The 20,787-nt window shown below is 42.6% G+C and overlaps 1 protein-coding gene across 29 annotated transcripts; it reads left to right on the top strand.

Moving 5' to 3' along the window:
• The first annotated feature begins 1,753 nt into the window (after positions 1 to 1,753).
• LOC112266358 (lymphocyte function-associated antigen 3-like) lies at positions 1,754 to 13,077 on the top strand. 29 transcript variants are annotated; one of them, XR_006078754.1, is made up of 9 exons: positions 1,754 to 2,072; positions 2,200 to 2,451; positions 2,609 to 2,677; positions 6,695 to 6,721; positions 6,984 to 7,131; positions 9,297 to 9,371; positions 11,185 to 11,217; positions 11,769 to 11,816; positions 12,138 to 12,189. XR_006078754.1 is itself a non-coding variant. In XM_042296765.1 (9 exons), exons 1-9 carry the CDS (start codon positions 1,760 to 1,762, stop codon positions 12,185 to 12,187), a joined length of 972 nt encoding a protein of 323 aa, XP_042152699.1. In that variant the 5' UTR covers positions 1,754 to 1,759; the 3' UTR covers positions 12,188 to 13,077. The 29 variants fall into 29 exon arrangements, 24 of the variants coding, with proteins under 24 accessions (XP_042152699.1, XP_042152698.1, XP_042152697.1 ...); XR_006078758.1 differs by having other exon boundaries at positions 9,297 to 9,356; positions 12,138 to 12,177; XR_006078755.1 differs by having other exon boundaries at positions 11,766 to 11,816; positions 12,138 to 12,154.
• The last annotated feature ends 7,710 nt before the right edge of the window (positions 13,078 to 20,787 follow it).

The raw sequence follows: 20,787 nt of genomic DNA, 5'->3' as shown, positions 1-20,787 counted from the left end.
ACTCCCTCTTCCAATTAGGGCCAATTGAAAAGCTGTTAAAAAAAGGACCTTGTATTCCTTTTTTAAATTTTATACTCCCTGACGAAGGCCATGCAGCCGAAACGCGGCGGTTTAAAAAAAAAAAAAAAAAACTTAGTTTCTATTGAACATGCCATACTAATAAAGGCATTTTAATCAATTTATATGAAGTGCCTTGGTCCTCCTTTCTTTTTGAGGTTTTTAGAAATGTTCGTAAAAAAGACCCTTTGCTATGAGACTCAAAATTGAGCTCAGATGCATCTTGTTTCCATTGATCATCTTTGAGATGTTTCTACAACTTGATTGGAGTCCACCTGTGGTAAATTCAATTGATTGGACACATTAAAGGTCGGAACTGGGAAGGAACTTGTGTTTGGAGGTAGTTGAGTTATTGACTAGACTGGTGGGGGTTGTTCATTTGTTAGGCTATTGGTTAAAGGTGCAACATAATATTTATTATTGAATTACCTTTGATCAAGTTTAGTCTCATGAATCACTTAAACATGTTTAATAATGATTTCTTACCTAGCTTGATGATTGTGGCCATTTGTGCTAACTTTTTGTTCTAAATAGAGACGGTATACTGGATTGTTTAAAAATGCAGGAAATTAGCTTAAGATGCCCCAAGAAATGTTGGGACCCCCAGATGCCCCTCTGTGTTTTTACCCACCTGCTTCTAAAAACAAAGTGGTGCCCCTGGAAATAAGTTATGATGAACTTCCCAGGGTGGTGAACGTGCACGCAATCGTAATGCTCTTTTCCAATGAATATCCAGGGTCTTATTCTGGTGACATGATTATTGATACTTGACTGCCGTAATAATGTCATCATGTAGACTAGCCTACCAGCACAGCCTACCAGCACAGGCCACCCGCACAGCCTACCAGCACTGTATCTGAGAGCTGTTAGCTAGAACGCAGGTGCCATGACCAGAGTAGGCATTTTGCTATTCAACGCAACAGTTCTTGTGACAAAACTATCGGTAGAGTTGAAAATGCGATGGAAACATATTGAATTTAAGATTTTTATTCCCGGTACATGAAAATGTAAGGGGGAAAAGTACATTTAGTGTGATTTGATCAAGATCCCCATTAGCCGACGTCAATGGCAACATTATAGAGAAAATACTATACAACTTACATACATTGAAAAACATTAACATGTAGTGTGTGTGCATTATCAGTTACACACACGTCAGTACATACACACAACAAGTAGGCCACATGGGGGAGAGGCGCTGTGCCGTGAGGTGTAGATTTATGTTGTTTTTAAACCAGGTTTGCTGTTCCTTTGCACTATATAAGATGGGAATTCCATACACTCATGTGCACTACGTCATCACACACAGCCTTTTATCCTGAAAAAGTCAGTCTGATGGAAACATATCTCTGGTGGGAAAATGTCCATATTTTTTCATGCAGATTTTAGAAAATTTGCATGAAAATCTGTCGCAGATTGGATGGAAACCTAGATAGTGATGTGATAGTGGACAGGGTGTCCCCAAAGACTTTAATCTGTGGTGTAGTCTAGATACATTTCTGCTCCAGTGGTGGTGTTGGTGGGGGGGACATACTAGTCAAAGTGGTCAGACTACATAGACCAGATACACCCAGCAAGCAGAATTCTAGATATTATTATCAACCTTTACTGTTTATGTCTCTTTCAATGCCAATAGTGTTAGGACTACATATTTATACCCTCACCATAATGTGTTACCCTGGATACATTGATACTCTGATACATGTATGAAATGTCTGCTTTCCTAGATGATCTTTATCTTAAAGTGGGAGGTGAGCTCGTGTTGACGCCGGACAAGTCCACGGTGCCTGACTCCATCATAAGCGTCCTATGGAAGCATGGGAAGAACAAGGTGGCAGAGTGGGACCAGGGGTTTGGTGGTCTGGACATCTATGCCTCCTTCAAAGAGCGTACAACCCTGGACAATACTACTGGAGAGCTGAGAATCAGTGGATTGAAGAACACAGACAGTGGAGTTTATTCTGTGGAGTTCAACAGCAAACTGCTTGACAAAACATATAAACTATCTGTTATCAGTAAGTGTTTCTATGTGCTTGTGTGTGTGTGTGTGTGTGTGTGGTCATGGAGAAACAGCAGGTTATGTATTGCAGTGCCTCACAAGCTTTTTCCCAAATGATTCCTGTTTCTTTCCTCTATTTACAGAGGCAGTCCCCAAACCCACCATCACTTCTTCCTGTAACCCAGACAAAACCTCCTGCACTCTGACCTGTGAGGGCGACACCACTGATGCTGAACCAGTCACCTACAGCTGGAAAAAGGGAGAGAGGGCGTGGGAGGACTTAGACAAACAGCTAAGTGTCTCTAAATCAACCAATGGTATCAAGTACACCTGCAAGCTGAGTAATGCTGTTAGTTCGCAAGTCAGTGAGCCAGTTGGAGAGGTGTTTGGTTCAGGTGAGTAGACACTCATAAGTGTGTTACAGACTAATGTATTGGTATGTTAGTAACACTGCTAGTGTTGTAGGACATTTTTAATGCTGCGCTATGTTGAATACCTGATCAACTCAATATAGTAGTAATAGTATCAATACAAAATGTGTTTTCATTTCAGAGCATTCCAGTATCGGTGTTGTTGTTGCTTTGGTTGTCGTTGCCATTGTAGCGTTTGCTGTCATAATAGGTAAGAACAGCACATCTATAGTAACAGATCACTGTACTTGTACATAGTTGTGAATCACAGATTGACATAACAGCAGCTACAACAGTGAGCTATACCCCCTGAAGGGGATACCTGTTATTACAGGGCTGTTCAGGCTACTGTTACAGTCAAGACAAGGGGTTAGATGCACCACCTGCTGTAGGGAACAGTCTTCATAATGTGTCACAAGGAGGCACCAATTTGGACCCCGCACAGTATGGATTAGTCTAACCTGAATGAATCAGCAAAAAGGATGTTAATTACTTTGTGTTAACCTAAACATATGTTCATCGTACTGTTAGGTTCTAATTCTCAGAGTACAAACTTGACAGACACTATGAAAGCTTAAACCAAGTTCATTCTTCCCAGAGGATCAATACAGCTGCATTAGACAACAACATATTCACACTGATATTTAACCCTTTCTCCTATGCTGAGTCTCCTCCTACACTTCTGAACACCCAATGCATCTCTGTTGCTAGACAGAACCTTAGTGATATCTGTTCTTCCTCACTTCATCTGACCTGACCTCTGCCCCAAAGTGCTCACTCCTCCTCAACGTACGACTGTCATGGTGACTGGTACCAGACTGTGTCTCTTCTCCTCCCATAGGATCCCTGATGACTAACAATAACATAAGATAATGTAAATGTTACCCTATCTCCCTCAGTGACATGAATAAGAATATTTCATATTCTCAGAACCCAACAGTACAGTGGATATTGCATAGATGTGAAATCGCTGGCTAGGTTATTTTACCATTGTTATAGGCTACATCCATCCTGTTTTTTTTTAATTGAGGTCCTCAACAGGCAAGTTTTACTTTCACAGAAAGCTCCTGTCTGCTATGAAGGCTGAATACATAGCCACAGTCAACATACTACAAAACTGTTTGTTACAAACAAACTAGAAAAATTACTACAAATAAATGGCTCACAGTGCCTCTCTGAAGACGATATGGGTGATGGGACCACGGAAAGCCATTTATTTCCAATGGAAGAGAAGCAACGTGTGTGAGGGACAGTTGGTAGCATGGACGAGGGTTGTGAACAGGGCAGAACCAAAGTTGGGAAAGCTGAACTTTATGCAAATACTTCCCGCCATCGCGGCGTGCTTGAAGTACATCACAACACACACAAGTCAATAAAATATCATGTTAGGAAACGGCTAAGATTAAGCCATGGGTACAATCTTAATGATTTACTCCTTGCATCCTCTCTCCTCGCTTCTTTCTCAAAACCCATTGGAGGAGAAGGTCAGAGGGGAGGGACCTCTGGCTTTCTCATCCAATGGGTTTAGAGAAGTAGGAGAGAGGATGCAAGGAGTATGCCATTGATATTCTCCCCTAGTCACACAAGTATCCTACATTTTCGATACCATATCGACCATCCACTATAACTGTAATATGTGACTGTGCATAAGGCCTATCTGCAAGTCCATAAAAGGATTGTTCATTTTAGCTGTGTGTGTGTGTGTTTTGGCTTTACCATAAGAAGTAGGGAGTTTCCAGGGTTGGGTAGGTTACATGTAATCAGTCACCCCTATCAGTTTCCACCAGGGGCTTCCATTTGGTATAGAAGGGTAGCTCAAGAACAATCATTTAAAGGAGGTAAAAAAGTAGACAAATAATTCCAATCCTGATTCAAATGCAACGACTGTTTAGAGTATTGGATGGCATGGCTCTGAGAGCAGCTGCCAGCATGTTGCCTTTTCTTTCACTTTTAGAAACCAGAGAACACAGAGTACCAGTTTGTTTTGCCGTTAAGCAGTTTAGGCCAGTCGCCGATTGCTTTGAATCTGTTGTAATCTGATAGCCAGGGAATTGGGAGGTGGTGGAGTCCTCCTATTTGGTGACCATTCGAAACCAAAAGCTATTTTATAGCTATTAAAATATAGGTTGTGATAGCTGTTGCCTAATTTGTATCTTCATTCATTCGGCCCAGGAGGTTAGTGCCATTTTGGTTTCATGTATTGTCATAAAAAGAAACACAACTGAACGACTTCCCGAAAAAAATGCATGTCCTGTTTTTTTGTTTTTTTATTAAAGCTAGACTACTTACGGTTTTTAGTCCTCTGCAGTCGTTCATGTTCTCTTCTCCTGTGTCGTTGAAGACGACTCAATCAGGGCACTCAGGTTGAAATATCAGAACGAATTTAGCTACCAATTTGTCCTGGGATATAAACATTGGGTTGTTATGTTACCTGAAATGCACAATATCATTTTTCTGGATCTTTGTAGAATTTTGCCCCATTTTTGAGTCACACAAAATCGTGTTCTCTCTACTCCGACAATTAATCCACAGATGAAAGGGGAAACCCACTTTGTTTCTCCTCCTTCAGTTCTTCTTCTACTTTTCTTCTTCTTCTGTGGACAATGTATTGCGGTTGGCAACTGGAGTGTGGACCTGAGTTCATCTTTCAATCACCCACGTGGGTAAATGTTCCTAAAAACCAATGAAGTGATGGAAGAGGCAGAACTTGCAGCACATAATGCATCAAAAATAGAAAAAGTTATATTTTAGCACCTGGCTACGCAGACACTCATTAACGTGCGCAATCATTCTGGATGAAATGATTAAATAACATGTACAATGCATTCGGAATGTATTCAGAACCCTTGACCTTTTCCACATTTTGTTGAGTTACAGCCTTATTTTGAAATGTATTAAATAATCACCCCCCCAATCAAATATCCCATATTGACAAAGCAAAAACTGATTTTTCATATTTTTGCTAATTTATATATAAAAAAAGAAGACATATTACATATACATAGGTATTCAGATCAGTAATTTGTTGAAGCATCTTTGGCATTGAATACAGCCTTATGTCTTCTTGGTTATGATGCTACAAGCTAGGCACACCTGTATTTGGGGAATTTCTCCCATTCTTCTCTGCAGATCCTCTCAAACTCTGTCAGGTTGGATGGGGAGTGTTGCTGCACAGCTATTTTCTGGTCTCTCCAGAGATGTTCAATTGGGTTCCAAATTTGTTCCATTTAAGAATGATGGAGGCCACTTTTTGGGGACCTTCAATGCTGCGTAATGTTTTTGGTACACTTCCCCAGATCTGTGCCTCGACACAATTCTGTCTCGGAGCTCTACAGACAAATCATTCTACCTCATGGCTTGGTTTTCCCTCTCCACTGTCAACTGTGGAAACGTATATATAGACAGGTGTGTGTCTTTCCAAATCATGGCCAATCTATTGAATATACCACAAGTGGACTCCAATCAAGTTGTAGAAAAATCTCAAGGATGATCAATGGAAACAGGATGCATCTGAGCTCAATTTCGATTCTCATAGCAAAGGGTCTGAATACTTATGTAAATAACGTATTTCTGTTTTTTATTTTAATATAAATTTGCAAAAATTTCTAAACCTGTTTTCGCTTTTTTATTATGGGATATTGTGTGTAGATTGATGAGGACATTTTTTTATTGAATTAATTTTAGAATATGGGTATAATGTAATAAAATGTGGAAAGGGGGACGGGTCTGAATACCTTCTGAATGCACAGTATGTGTACATTTATTTTGCAACACCAGCAGAGAGGCCAGCATGTTAGCTCCCTTTAAAAAAGCATGTGTATATTTTGTGATTTTTGTCATTCTTTGAGTTTGTCTTCATTGCATTCTTGTTGATTGTAGGCCTAAGAACTTTGATGTATGGCTTTTATTTCAATGCATGTGTAGTATTTATTGAGCGTAGTTTGCATTCATCATCAGCTATTTTATGCACTGGTTACTTTCACATTGATGTCGGCCTGGTGCAGGTACTGTACGCATGTTGTTTATTGGTGCTCTCAGAAATGATGTCTCCTTATTGCAGCTTAAGCATGTAAATGTGGATGAAGTCACACTCAACAGCTGACAGAATGGTTAATACACAGACTTGTACTTTAAGAGGGGTTATTTCTCACTCTGTTAAACATGACACATAAGCTACTGAACCATGGATCAACATGGAAAATAAAATGTGTATATTTGTACTCCTCAGGATTTTTGGTGTGGAAGAAAAAGACAGGTAGGATGATTCTGTCTCTTCCTGTCTCAATTATTCATACTCACTACTTCACAGAACATTTGGATTCCAGTGAAAACAAATAACTATTTGAATGAAAATGTTATTGTCTTACATTTTTGAGTCCACAGCAGTAATCCCACAACCCAGAATATTTCCATGTTTTCTCTTATGCAAATTTAAAGGGCAAATGCCTCCTAAATTCAAGGAACCTATTCTACTCTGTTTACAGTAAACAATGTTGATGGATGGTGTAACTTTACAGGGGATGCAGGCAACAATCAGAATACTGTTGCCCTGGATACAGTTTACAGCGTTGTAGGAGAGAAGTCTTCTAGAGATTACTCCAGGAATCAGAATAATAACAATCAGCCCAATAACACGGGTAGTAACACTGACACACCTTTTACACGGTACGTCTATAGGGCCATTTTGACCATGCAGATATGTGGAGATGCTGTCAGAAATGTGTTTCTCATATTATTAGTGGTGACATTTATTTGAAGAACATGATTTAGTGACGTCTACATACAGTATGAGAAGGTGATTACTAATGTGAGTTTAAAGTTAGCAGTGTGTGGACTAGCATATATAAATGTGCATTATGCTGTTGGAATCTGCAAGGAAAATGTGCTTTAAATTATGTACTTGTGATGAGTATTTGAAATCATTTGTTTGGTTTTGGTTTATCTTTACATCTATGCATTTTTGCACTGTCAAAATGTTACCCATAGAGGTAACACTGTGGATAAAGGTTGTCACTGTCACCCATTGCTAGGTTGTGGTTGAAAAGCCAATTATTTCACAATCTTAATTCGGGAGGTTTTCAGTTCTGAGAACTGTTTCCATGTTGTTTAGTTTGATATGACGGTTACCACTTTAGAGATGTGGATTGTTTCAGAACATCTCAAGACCTTTGCAGGTTTTGTGTCTTTAAGAACTTACAGTAGTCATCTACTGCAGGGGTAGGTACCCCTGGTCCTGGAGGGCCGCAGGCACATCATGTTTTTGATTTAACTGACCTGGTCCAACAGGTGTGTTGAATGTAGGCAATCACTGATCAGTTCAGTTTGTCTGGTGTGGTGCCTAGTTGGAACAAAAACCTGCAGTACTCCATGAACAAGGTTACCTACATCTGATCTTCTGTATGTTACAAATTAAAGAGTTGCATCATCATTAATTATTGTGACAACAAAGATGTTTGAGAATGCTAAACTGATCTATTCTCTCTTCAGCTAAAGCCAGGGATGTAAACAATCAAACCACAGCCAAGTCCTCCAGCTAATTTAAGACGTCATGAAGCAGAAGTAGCATTAGAAGTTAGATGCTCATCTTCATAGCTCAGAATATCACAGCTCAGAATATCACGAGAACATAGATTGATTGCTATTTTATTTGAATTCTGTTTTTGATGACTAATGGTAAGACACAGTGGCATTTGACTTGAATTCTGTTTTTGATGACTAATGGTAAGACACAGTGGCATTCGACTTGAATTCTGTTTTTGATGACTAATGGTAAGACACAGTGGCATTCGACTTGAATTCTGTTTTTGATGACTAATGGTAAGATACAGTGGCATTCGACTTGAATTCTGTTTTTGATGACTAATGGTAAGACACAGTGGCATTCTGTTTTTGACTTGAATTCTGTTTTTGATGACTAATGGTAAGACACAGTGGCATTCGACTTGATTCTGTTTTTGATGACTAATGGTAAGACACAGTGGCATTCGACTTGAATTCTGTTTTTGATGACTAATGGTAAGACACAGTGGCATTCGACTTGAATTCTGTTTTTGATGACTAATGGTAAGACACAGTGGCATTCGACTTGAATTCTGTTTTTGATGACTAATGGTAAGATACAGTGGCATTCGACTTGAATTCTGTTTTTGATGACTAATGGTAAGACACAGTGGCATTCGACTTGAATTCTGTTTTTGATGACTAATGGTAAGACACAGTGGCATTCGACTTGAATTCTGTTTTTGATGACTAATGGTAAGACACAGTGGCATTCGACTTGAATTCTGCCACTTACGCATCCTTTTCATCCTTTTCATTGTCATCCAGAAGTGAACACAACAAATACTAATGTGATCTGTATATGACAATGCTAAGCTCAACTTTTCTCTTCTTCTCAGCTATCCAGTTGATTTAAGACTGTATAAACAGAAGTAACTTCTTTAAAGATGGACTATACAGAAATCACTCCTCCATTTCCTGGTTGAAACCATTCTAATAGTTTACCTCATTTCAAGTTTATGTGAAAAGACAAGCAGTCATTATGTAGAGAATCATTGTACCATTTAAACCACTGTGAAATATATTTTCTATAACCAAAAATATTGTATATTCAGCTGGTGTACAAAACCGAAACGGGAACTATATAAATAGAACAGATTTACTGCTTCTTAGACTTGCTTACAACATGAATGAAATATCTATAACTCATATTTCTATGTGAATTGGGTTGGGTCGCCCAAAAAGTTACCTATTGTAGCTTTATGCAGTGTTTGATGCAGTAGGAGAGAGGCTGTAGTTGATGTTTTCCTTGTGTGTGTGTGACTCTGCAGGGATTTCACTAACGGGGGAAGACAACGCAGACAAAACTGGAAAGGGGCAGGGGAATGGAGGTGTGTATAAAAAATGTAAGTTTACCCGGTAACAGAGTGCTCTGAAAGTTACAATACACTCAATACATATTTGTCCAGATGATTTGATTCCTTGATTTACCGCTGCTAAATTGTATGTATTTTTTAATGTATGTATTTCTGCTGAGACACACTTTTAAATGGATAGTCTTTGGCTCAATGACTGGAAATCTATGGTAACAGCTACACTATATATTAAAAAGTATATGGACACCCCTTCTAGGCTATTTCAGACACACCAGTTGCTGACAGGTGTATATAATTGAGCACACAGCCATGCAATCTCCATAGACAAACATTGGCTGTAGAATGGCCTTACTGATGAGCTCAGTGACTTTCAATGTGGCACTTTCCAACAAGTCAGTTCGTAAAATTTCTGCCCAGTTAGAGCTGCCCTGGTCAACGGTAAGTGCTGTTATTGTGAAGTGGAAACATCTAGGAGCAACAACGGCTCAGCCGTAAAGTGATAGGCCACACAAGCTCACAGAACGGGACCGCTGAGTGCTGAAGCGCGTAGTGCGTGAAACTCATTTGTCCTTGGTTGCAACACTCACTACAGAGTTCCAAACTGCCTCTGGAAGCAATGTCAGCACAGGAACTGTAATTTGGGAGCTTCATGAAATGGGTTTCAGTGGTCGAGCAACCGCACATAAGCCAAAAATCACCATGCACAATGCCAAGTATCGGCTGGAGTGGTGTAAAGTTCGCCGTCATTGGACTCTGGAGCAGTGGAAGCGCGTTCTCTGGAGTGGTGAATCACGCTTCACCATCTGGCAGTCTGACAGACAAATCTGGATTTGGTGGATGCCAGGGGAACGCTACCTGCCCCAATGCATAGTGCCAACTGTAACGTTTGGTGGATGAGGAATAATGGTCTTGGGCTGTTTTACATGATTGGGGCTAGGCCCCTTAGTTCCAGTGAGCAGCATACAATTACATTCTAGATGATTCTGTGCTTCCAACTTTGTGGCAACAGTTTGGGGAATGCCTTTTCCTGTTTCAGCATGACAATGCCCCCAAGCACAAAGTGAGTTCCATACAGAAATTGTTTGTCGAGATCAGTGTGGAAGAACTTGACTGGCCTGCACAGAGCACTGACCTCAACCACATCTAACACCTTTGGGATGAATTGGAACGCAGATGCGAGCCAGGCCTAATCGCCCAACATCAGTGCCCAACCTCACTAATACTCTTGTGGCTGAATGGAAGCCAAAAGTCCCTGCAGCAATGTTCCAACATCTAGTGGAAAGCCTTCCCAGAAGAGTGGAGGCTGTTATAGCAACAAGGGGGGGACTAAGTCCATATTATTGCCCATGATTTTGGAATGAAATATTCGACGAGCAGGTGTCTACATACTTTTGGTCATGTAGTGTAGCATGTCATTACGTAACGCTAGTAGCAATATCCCCCCCCCCCACCCTTGCCACCGCTGCTGAAAAAAATCCTAGTGAAACACTGCTGTTACTCACTGATTAAGTTAACTATAATACACTGTGTATTGGGAAAGGGGGATACCTATAGTAGTCAGTTGTACAACTGAATGCATTCAAGTATAGGAGTGTATAAGTGAGTGTTTCTTTCAAAAAGATCTGATTCGAGAAAGTTTGTCCTTCTGTCGTCATTAGCAGCTGAAGCCAGTGGATTCAGCAGTCATAAATATGAGTCAAAGCCTGAGAGTAAGAAGAAACAGTGGCATTCACCTGAAATTCTGACACTTAGCATCCTTTTCATTGTCATCCAGAAGTGAATACGACAAATACTAATATATCTGTGTATGAGAATGCTAAGCTCAACTTTGCTCTCTTCTCAGCTAAAGGCAGTGATGTAGTCCAGCCAGAACAAGGCAAGTCATCCAGTTCATATAAGACTGTATAAACAGAAGTAACTTCTTAAGTAGCATTTGATGCAGTAGGAGAGAGGCTGTAGTTGTTTTCCTTCTGTGTGATTCTGCTGAGGGGTTACGCTACTGTCCTCCAAAACAGGGGACAACATTGCTGACAAATTGCAGGGGAATGGAGGGGTGTATAAGACTTAAGAGGACAATTTACCCGGTAACAGAGTGCTCTGGCAGTTACAATACACTCAAACCATATTTGTCCTGATTCCTATAACTGACAGATTCTTAAAAGCCAGATACATTATACTGTGTTGTATTATAAGTATAGAGGGTTCATCTAGATCTGGGGTGTCAAACCCATTCCATGAAGGGCTTAATGTCTGCGGGTTTTTTGTTAAGATCTAGGTGAGGGGAGTTGTTTACTAATTAGTGACCTTATTTCATCAATCGAGTGAAAACCCGCAGACACTCGACCCTCCATGGAATGAGTTTGACACATGCTCTAGAGGGTTTACGAGATATTATCTGATTAAAGAAGTTTGTCCTTCCGTTAGCAGCTGAAGCCAGCGGATCCAACAGTCCTACAGTTCAGTCCAAGCTTGAGGGTAAGACACAGTGGCATTCACCTGGAATTCTGCCATCTACTATGTTGTTTACCTTGAGGATTGTCAGAGCAAGTTTGTGGTCCAGAAAAGACCAACTAGGAAATCCCTGTACTGTTTGATTGTTGTAGCTTATGAGGGTGTGAAGGGAGAGCAGGGATGTGTGTGCTTTAAGTCTAACTCTTCTGGAAGAACACCTGTTGCATATATAACATAAGACCTTGAGTTTTTCCAGACCATGTGACCTGACCAGGAAAAACTCCTGGCCCTAGTCATTAGTAATGTTTTGTCTCATGAGTTCTTTCCTCTGTTGCTTCCTTCCAGCTGGTGGTCTTCCTTGTGGGGTAACTGAGGAGCAGAAACATGGGGTTTGAAGGCTCTCAGTACATGACTCCATATCTGTTACATTGAGACAAACGACCAAGAAGAGAGAAACATGTTTGAACTGTTGGAGATGTTTTTAATGAAATGTACATTTAAAATGAAGGAAAACAACAGGTGAACGTTGCACAAAGTAACATGCATTCAATCAGATGAAGTACAGTGAGCTACAAAAGTATTGTGTCAGTGAAATATTTTGTTGTTTTGGCTCTATATTACAGCACTTTGGGTTTGAAATGAGATCATGACTATAAGGTTAAAGTGCAGACTATCAGCTTTAACCCGATATGGATGAGAATAACCTCAAATTAAAGCTGACAGTTTGCACTTTAACCTCAGTTGTTGTATCATTTCAAATCCAAAGTGCTGGAGTACAGAGCCAAAACAACCAGAAAAAGTGTCACTGTCCCAATACTTTTGGAGCTCACTGTATAATGTGATGAACAGTGTGCTTTATGAACTTACAGTACTTCAGAAATATGAGGGCAATATTTGTATCTCAGAACATTTTGATGATGGACAAAAAAGTATCTCATACTTTGTGGTAAATAGCTTTGTGGATTCTTATCCTTTCTCAGTATTCATGCCTCGTCTTTACAAATCTCAATCAATTTGTGCAGGTTGTTTGAAGACATAGTATCAATCACTTTGTGGTTGTATGATTCCTTTTCAGGTATTTTCTCCAGAGCGCTTTATGCCAACCCAATGCACTTTCTGTTTTAAATCGCAGCTTGTGAATGTCTTATCATTTCATAATTGACTAATTCTTAAAGCCTTCACTTGACTTATGTCAAGTCATTTGTACAGGTTGTTATTGTTTTAATTATAAGAAGGAGAGCTCTGTAGTACTGAGATGTATTACTAAAACATTTTAATGCCTTAATATTTGAATGTTGTCTTCGTCAAATTACCATCTGGTAAATATCTGTTTTCACAATATAATTTTGTGACTAGGATTTTAAGATGTATATTATTTTCTCTATCTGTACATCAATCTGTGATGGACCAATGATGGACCATAGTAAGGGGTACCACTTGTTGCCACCAGATTGTTGAGAACATTTGTTGGGAAAGACCACAAACCTGGTTTTTCCCAGGTTTTAGTTTTGTTACTGGTATGTCTCCGGTAATTCTGTTACAGAAGAAGTTATGAATTCAGACCAGCCACATTGCTTTATTTTAGGTCTGGACTGTTCTATAATGGAGTCCTGGCACATGCAAATGACATGTAGCTGTACAATCATTGTATGTATCTCTGTTTAAACTCCAGACTTCACGCTCTAGTGATGTGTTGATGACTGAATGATTGTGTTGTACACAACATCTGAACACCAATTCTGTTTCGGCACTTTGGCTTAAGATTGGGAAAAAATACAAACTTGATTGGTGAAAGCAATACAGAGGAAGGTCCATATAGGGCTGGGTTCAGACATCACCAACATACATATCCCTATCTGAACCCTTCAGATCTGTGAATACTGAGCTGGGGAAAGGGACTAGTTAAAACTAGACTTAGAGATCAGTCTCATTGCATGTACTGGATGACTTCTCAGCTCGGTTCGCTTAACGGATCACACAACAGGACAGACAATTCCTAAATCAAGTGTCCACTCCTTCCTTCTGAGACATGCTGCTGTGCAAAATAAATGCACTTGAAAGCGCAGTGTGTTTATTTTATCTGCAACAATTGCATTCCAGCCTGCATGTCCTGCCAATCTGTTACGGTTTTCTTCTTTCGAAGGAGAGTCGGACCAAAATGCAGCGTGGTATTCTCGATACATATTTAATGAAGACGAAAAAACATACAATACAAAAACAACAAACGTAACGCGAAAACCTAAACAGTCTATCTTGTGCGCAAACACACACAGAGACATGAACAATCACCCACGAAACACTCAAAGAATATGGCTGCCTAAATATGGTTCCCAATCAGAGACAACGAGAATCACCTGCCTCTGATTGAGAACCGCCTCAGGCAACCATAGACTTTGCTAGAACACCCCACTAAGCCACAATCCCAAAACCTACGAAAACCCCCCATACATAAACACAACACAAAATAAACCCATGTCACACCCTGGCCTGGCCAAATAAATACAGAAAACACAAAATACTAAGACCAGGGCATGACAGAACCCCCCCCAAGGTGCGGACTCCCGGCCGCACACCTAAACCCATAGGGGAGGGTCCGGGTGGGCGTCTGTCCACGGTGGCGGCTCAGGACGTGGACGCCACTCCAACCAAGTCTTAGTCCCCCTGTAACGCGTCCTTTGATTGGCGACCCTCGCCGCCGACCTAGGCCTAATAACCCTCACCAAGGACCCCACTGGACTGAGGGGCAGCTCGGGACTGAGGTAGAAGCTCGGGACTGAGGGGAAGCTCGGGACTGAGGGGAAGCTCGGGACTGAGGGGAAGCTCGGGACTGAGGGGAAGCTCAGTACTGAAAGGAAACCCGGGACTGAGGGGAAGCTCAGTACTGAAAGGAAACCCAGTACTGAGAGGATGCCTAGTACCGAGAGGAATCCCAGTACTGAGAGGATGCCTAGTACCGAGAGGAATCCCAGTACTGAGAGGAAGCCCAGTACTGAGAGGAAGCTCAGGCAGGTAGTTGGCTCTGGCAGATCCTGACTAGCTGGTGGTTCTGGCAGATCCTGGCTGACTGGCGGTTCTGGAAGATCATGGCTGACTGGCGGATCTGGAAGATCCTGGCTGACTGGCGGATCCTGGCTGACTGGCGGATCTGGAAGATCATGGCTGACTGGCGGATCTGGAAGATCCTGGCTGACTGGCAGATCTGGAAGATCATGGCTGACTGACGGATCCTGGCTGACTGGCAGCTCTAGCTGCTCTGGCTGCTCCATGCAGACTGACAGCTCTGGCTGATCCATGCAGACTGGCAGCTCTGGCAGCTCCATGCAGACTGGCGGCTCCGGCTGCTCCATGCAGACTGACATCTCCGGCTGCTCCATGCAGACTGACACTTCCGGCTGCTCCATGCAGACTGGTAGCTCCGGCTGCTCCATGCAGACTGGCAGTTCCGGCTGCTCCATGCAGACTGGCAGCTCTGGCTGCTCCATGCAGACTGGCAGCTCTGGCTGCTCCATGCAGACTGACAGCTCTGGCTGCTCCCTGCAGACTGGCAGCTCTGGCTGCGCTGAACAGGCAGGAGACTCCGGCAGCGCTGGAGAGGAGGAAGGCTCTGGCAGTGCTAAACAGGTGGGAGACTCCGGCAGCGCTGGAGAGGAGGAAGGCTCTGGCAGCGCTAAACAGGCGGGAGACTCCGGCAGCGCTGGAGAGGAGGAAGGCTCTAGCAGCGCTAAACAGGCGGGAGACTCCGGCAGCGCTGGAGAGGAGGAAGGCTCTGATAGCGCTAGACAGGCGGGAGACTCCGGCAGCGCTGGAGAGGAGGAAGGCTCTGGCAGCGCTAAACAGGCGGGAGACTCCGGCAGCGCTGGAGAGGAGGAAGGCTCTGGCAGCGCTAAACAGGCGGGAGACTCCGGCAGCGCTGGAGAGGCCTGGTGCGTGGTGCTGGCACTGGTGGTACTGGGCCGAGGACACTCACAGGAAGCCTGGTGTGGGGAGCTGCCACCGGAGGGCTGGTGTGTGGAGGTGGCACAGGATGGACCGGACCGTGAAGGCGTACTGGAGAGCCTGAGAGCAGGACTGGCACAGGACGTGCAAGGCTAGGGAGGTGCACAGGAGGTCTGGTGCGTGAGGCTGGCACAATCTTCACCAGCCGACTAACACGCACCTCAGGACGAGTATGGAGCGCTGACCCAGGTGCCATCAAATCCCCGACACGCTCCGTCGGGCGAATATCTTGCATACTACGCCAAATCAACTGCTCTCTCTCTTCACTCTCCTCCAATTCTATTAACACCTCCTCGAATGTCTCCTCATCTCCCATCCGTGCACTCTCCTCCATTCTGTCCAATAATTCCTCGACCCTCTCAGACTCAGCCCTCTGCTTCGCCGATAGCTCCGATAACATCCCTGGCTCCTTACGGTAAACAGGGGGAGTTGGCTCAGGTCTGAACCCTGACTCTGCCACACTCTCCCTGAGCCCCCCCCCAATAAATTTTTGGGGCTGACTCTCGGGCTTCCTTCCGTGCCGTCGTGCTTGTCTCTTCAACTCCATTCTCCTATAACCCTCTTCACACTGCTCCAGCGAATCCCAGGCGGGCTCCGGCACTCTCTCTGGGTCGACCGCCCACCTGTCTATTTCCTCCCAAGTCGTATATTCCAAACTGTGTTTCTCCTGCTGCCGCTGCCTGTCACCACGCCGCTTGGTCCTGGTGTGGTGGGTGATTCTGTTACGGTTTTCTTGCGTCGAAGGAGAGTCGGACCAAAATGCAGCGTGGTATTCTCGATACATATTTAATGAAGACGAAAAACCATACAATACAAAAACAACAAACGTAACGCGAAAACCTAAACAGTCTACCTTGTGCAAACACACACAGAGACATGAACAATCACCCACGAAACACTCAATGAATATGGCTGCCTAAATATGGTTCCCAATCAGAGACAACGAGAATCACCTGCCTCTGATTGAGAACCGCCTCAGGCAACCATAGACTTTGCTAAAACACCCCACTAAGCCACAATCCCAAAACCTACGAAAAACCCCCATACATAAACACAACACAAAATAAACCCATGTCACACCCTGGCCTGGCCAAATAAATACAGAAAACACAATATACTAAGACCAGGGCGTGACACAATCCTTTGTGAATTTGAGGTGTTTGATATTTATATTTTTTCAATAAAGGAGTTGATGAGTTCTATGTTTGATTTTATTATTATGACCTCTGACATTGATCAGATTTTTTTCAAACCTAAATGTGTGTGTGTGTGTGTGTCGGTCTGTGTACCTCTATATTAAATAGCAGGTTATGCAGTGCCTCACAAGCATTTTTTTCCCTGCTTTGTCTTTGTCTCTCTCCTGGATTTACAGAGGCAGTTCCCAAACCCACAATCACTTCTGCCTGTAACTCCAACAAAACCTTGTGCCTTACCTGTGAAGGCACCACCACTGATGCTGAACCCATCACATACAGCTGGAGAGGGGTTGTGGGAGGTCTTAGACAAACAGCTGATTGTCTCTAAGGGTGACACTGGCAAATCAACCAACAGCTGAAGAAGTCAGCGAGCCAGTTGGACAGGTGTTTGGCTCAGGTGAGTGGTATAGATAGGCCAGGGTGGTAGGTGTCCTAGTCGTTAAGATCGTTGAGCCAGTCACCGAAAGGTCGCTTGTTCGAATCCCTGAGCCGACGAGGTCAAAAATGTCTGCCCTTTAGCAAGGCACTTAGCCCTAATCACTCTGGATAGGAGTGTCTACTAAAAGACTAAAATGTAAATAGGCCTGATTATCAATAGTGATTATCACATATAATAAAAATAGTTTTAATCTGTACTCATTTCAGAGTCAGTGTTGCTATTGCCATTTGAATTGCTGTGGGTCACCGTACGCTACTTGGCTTGACCACGTGCATTGGTGTTCATAGACATTTGGCCAGTAAGGACAATACATTCTTAGTATTTAGTAACAGAGCACTTGCTCATAGAAACTACTGTAGTTAGATGATTTGAGGTGGTGCAGGTGAACATAACAGAAAGAGCAGCAACATTCACCCTCTTGCTCGTTAGTAGGCTATCTTAATGTGGTTTTGGGTAGATTAGATTTGTGTTTTGGGATTTTCGATGGCTAAAAGAGTCACAATGCTCAAGTGAACCCTCTGTCAAAATGTGGGGTTAGTAAGTGCTAAGTTATAGGTGAGGGGGAGCAAGTAGTGCTACCAATGTCTACATTTAGCTGACAACCAGTAATTCTGAAGGTGACACTGGTTCTACCTGTATTTACAGTAGTGGTTTATTTTTCACCTTTATTTAACCAGGTAGGCTAGTTGAGAACAAGTTCTCATTTGCAACTGCGACCTGGCCAAGATAAAGCATAGCAATTTGACACATACAACACAGAGTTACACATGGAATATACAAAACATAGTCAATAATACAGTCGAACAAAAGAAAACAAAAAGTCTCCATACAGCGAGTGCAAATGAGGTAAGATAAGAGAGTTATGGCAATAAATAGGCCATGTGTCACGACCATCTTCCTGGAAATGACCGGACCAAGGTGCAGTGTGGTGAGCGTGCATTTACTTTTATTTAGAATGTCGCCAACATTCAGATTTCTCAAGGTGAAGCTTACAATCGCTATAGTGCCACTAACAAAGATAACTACCCACAGCTAAGGTGGCAAAACAGGCTGCCTGAGTATGATTCCCAATCAGAGACAACGATGGACAGCTGCCTCTGATTGAGAACCACACCCGGCCAAACACAAAGAAATAGAAAACATAGAAATAAAGAAACTAGAATGTCCACCCTAGTCACACCCTGGCCTACCCAAAATAGAGAACATAAGCCTTTCTTTGGCCAGGGCGTGACACCATGCTGGCGAAGTAATTACAATATAGCAATAAACACTGGAATGGTAGATGTGCAGAAAATTAATGTGCAAGTAGAGACACCGGGGTGCAAAGGAGCAAGATAAATAAATAAATACAGTATGGGGGTGAGGTAGGTAGATAGATGTGCTGTTTACAGATGGGCTATGTACAGGTACAGTGATCTGTGAGCTGCTCTGACAGCTGCTCTGACATCTTCAGAGATTTTTGCACTTCGCTCCAGTCATTGGCAGCAGAGAACTGGAAGGAAAGATGACCAAAGGAGGAATTGGCTTTGGGGGTGACCGGTGAGATGTACCTGCTGGAGCGCGTGCTACGAGTGGGTGCTACTATGCTGACCAGTGAACTGAGATAAGGCGGGGCTTTACCTAGCAGAGACTTGTAGATAACCTGGAGCCAGTGGGTTTGGCGACGAGTATGAAGCGAGGGCCAACCAACGAGAGTGTACAGGTCGCAGTGGTGGGTAGTGTATGGGGCTTTGGTGACAAAACGGATGGCACTGTGATAGACTGCATTTAATTTGTTGAGTAGAGTGTTGGAGGCTATTTTATAGATGATATCACCGAAGTCGAGGATCGGTAGGATGGTCAGTTATACAAGGGTATGTTTGGCAGCATGAGTGAAGGATGGTTTGTTGTGATATAGGAAGCCGATTCTAGACTTAATTTTGGATTGGAGATGCTTAAATGGCTGCAATCCCGTTAACGGGAGCGTTATGACAACAGCCAGTGAAAGTGCAGGGCGCCAATTTCAAAACATCAAAAATCTCATAATTAAAATTCCTCAAACATATATGTATCTCATACCATTTTAAAGCTAATCTTGTTGTTAATCCCACCACAGTGTCTGATTTCAAATATACTTTACAGCAAAAGCACCACAAACGATTATGTTAGGTCACCACATAGCCACAGAAAAACACAGCCATTTTCCAGCAAAAGATTTTCCAGCCAGAGTCACAAAAACCACAAATAGAGATAAAATGAATCACTAACCTTTGATCATCTTCACCAGATGGCACTCATAGGACTTCATGTTACACAATACATGTACAGTGCCTTGCGAAAGTATTCGGCCCCCTTGAACTTTGCGACCTTTTGCCACATTTCAGGCTTCAAACATAAAGATATAAAACTGTATTTTTTCATGAAGTGGCTCCATCCATCTTCCCTTCAATTTTAACCATCTTCCCTGTCCCTGCTGAAGAAAAGCAGGCCCAAACCATGATGCTGCCACCACCATGTTTGACAGTGGGGATGGTGTGTTCAGGGTGATGAGCTGTGTTGCTTTTACACCAAACATAATGTTTTGCATTGTTGCCAAAAAGTTCAATTTTGGTTTCATCTGACCAGAGCACCTTCTTCCACATGTTTGGTGTGTCTCCCAGGTGGCTTGTGGCAAACTTTAAACAACACATTTTATGGATATCTTTAAGAAATGGCTTTCTTCTTGCCACTCTTCCATAAAGGCCAGATTTGTGCAATATACGACTGATTGTTGTCCTATGGACAGAGTCTCCCACCTCAGCTGTAGATCTCTGCAGTTCATCCAGAGTGATCATGGGCCTCTTGGCTGCATCTCTGATCAGTCTTCTCCTTGTATGAGCTGAAAGTTTAGAGGGACGGCCAGGTCTTGGTAGATTTGCAGTGGTCTGATACTCCTTCCATTTCAATATTATCGCTTGCACAGTGCTCCTTGGGATGTTTAAAGCTTGGGAAATCTTTTTGTATCCAAATCCGGCTTTAAACTTCTTCACAACAGTATCTCGGACCTGCCTGGTGTGTTCCTTGTTCTTCATGATGCTCTCTGTGCTTTTAACGGACCTCTGAGACTATCACAGTGCAGGTGCATTTATTCGGAGACTTGATTACACACAGGTGGATTGTATTTATCATCATTAGTCATTTAGGTCAACATTGGATCATTCAGAGATCCTCACTGAACTTCTGGAGAGAGTTTGCTGCACTGAAAGTAAAGGGGCTGAATAATTTTGCACGCCCAATTTTTCAGTTTTTGATTTGTTAAAAAAGTTTGAAATATCCAATAAATGTCGTTCCACTTCATGATTGTGTCCCACTTGTTGTTGATTCTTCACAAAAAATACAGTTTTAT

This window comes from Oncorhynchus tshawytscha, linkage group LG14 (genome assembly GCF_018296145.1).
Source record: "Oncorhynchus tshawytscha isolate Ot180627B linkage group LG14, Otsh_v2.0, whole genome shotgun sequence".
NCBI classification, from domain to species: Eukaryota; Metazoa; Chordata; class Actinopteri; order Salmoniformes; family Salmonidae; genus Oncorhynchus; species Oncorhynchus tshawytscha.
Note: the sequence above shows the minus strand (reverse complement) of the source record. Positions and strands in the feature narration are given on the sequence as shown.

Excerpts from the sequence above, each read along its gene's own strand:
- LOC112266358 (XM_042296762.1), top strand. The coding sequence starts at position 1,760 with ATGTATGAAATGTCTGCTTTCCTAGATGATCTTTATCTTAAAGTGGGA. Across the intron at positions 2,073-2,199 it reads ATATAAACTATCTGTTATCA|AGGCAGTCCCCAAACCCACC; the intron begins GTAAGTGTTTCT and ends CTCTATTTACAG. Across the intron at positions 11,817-12,137 it reads AGTTCAGTCCAAGCTTGAGG|CTGGTGGTCTTCCTTGTGGG; the intron begins GTAAGACACAGT and ends GCTTCCTTCCAG.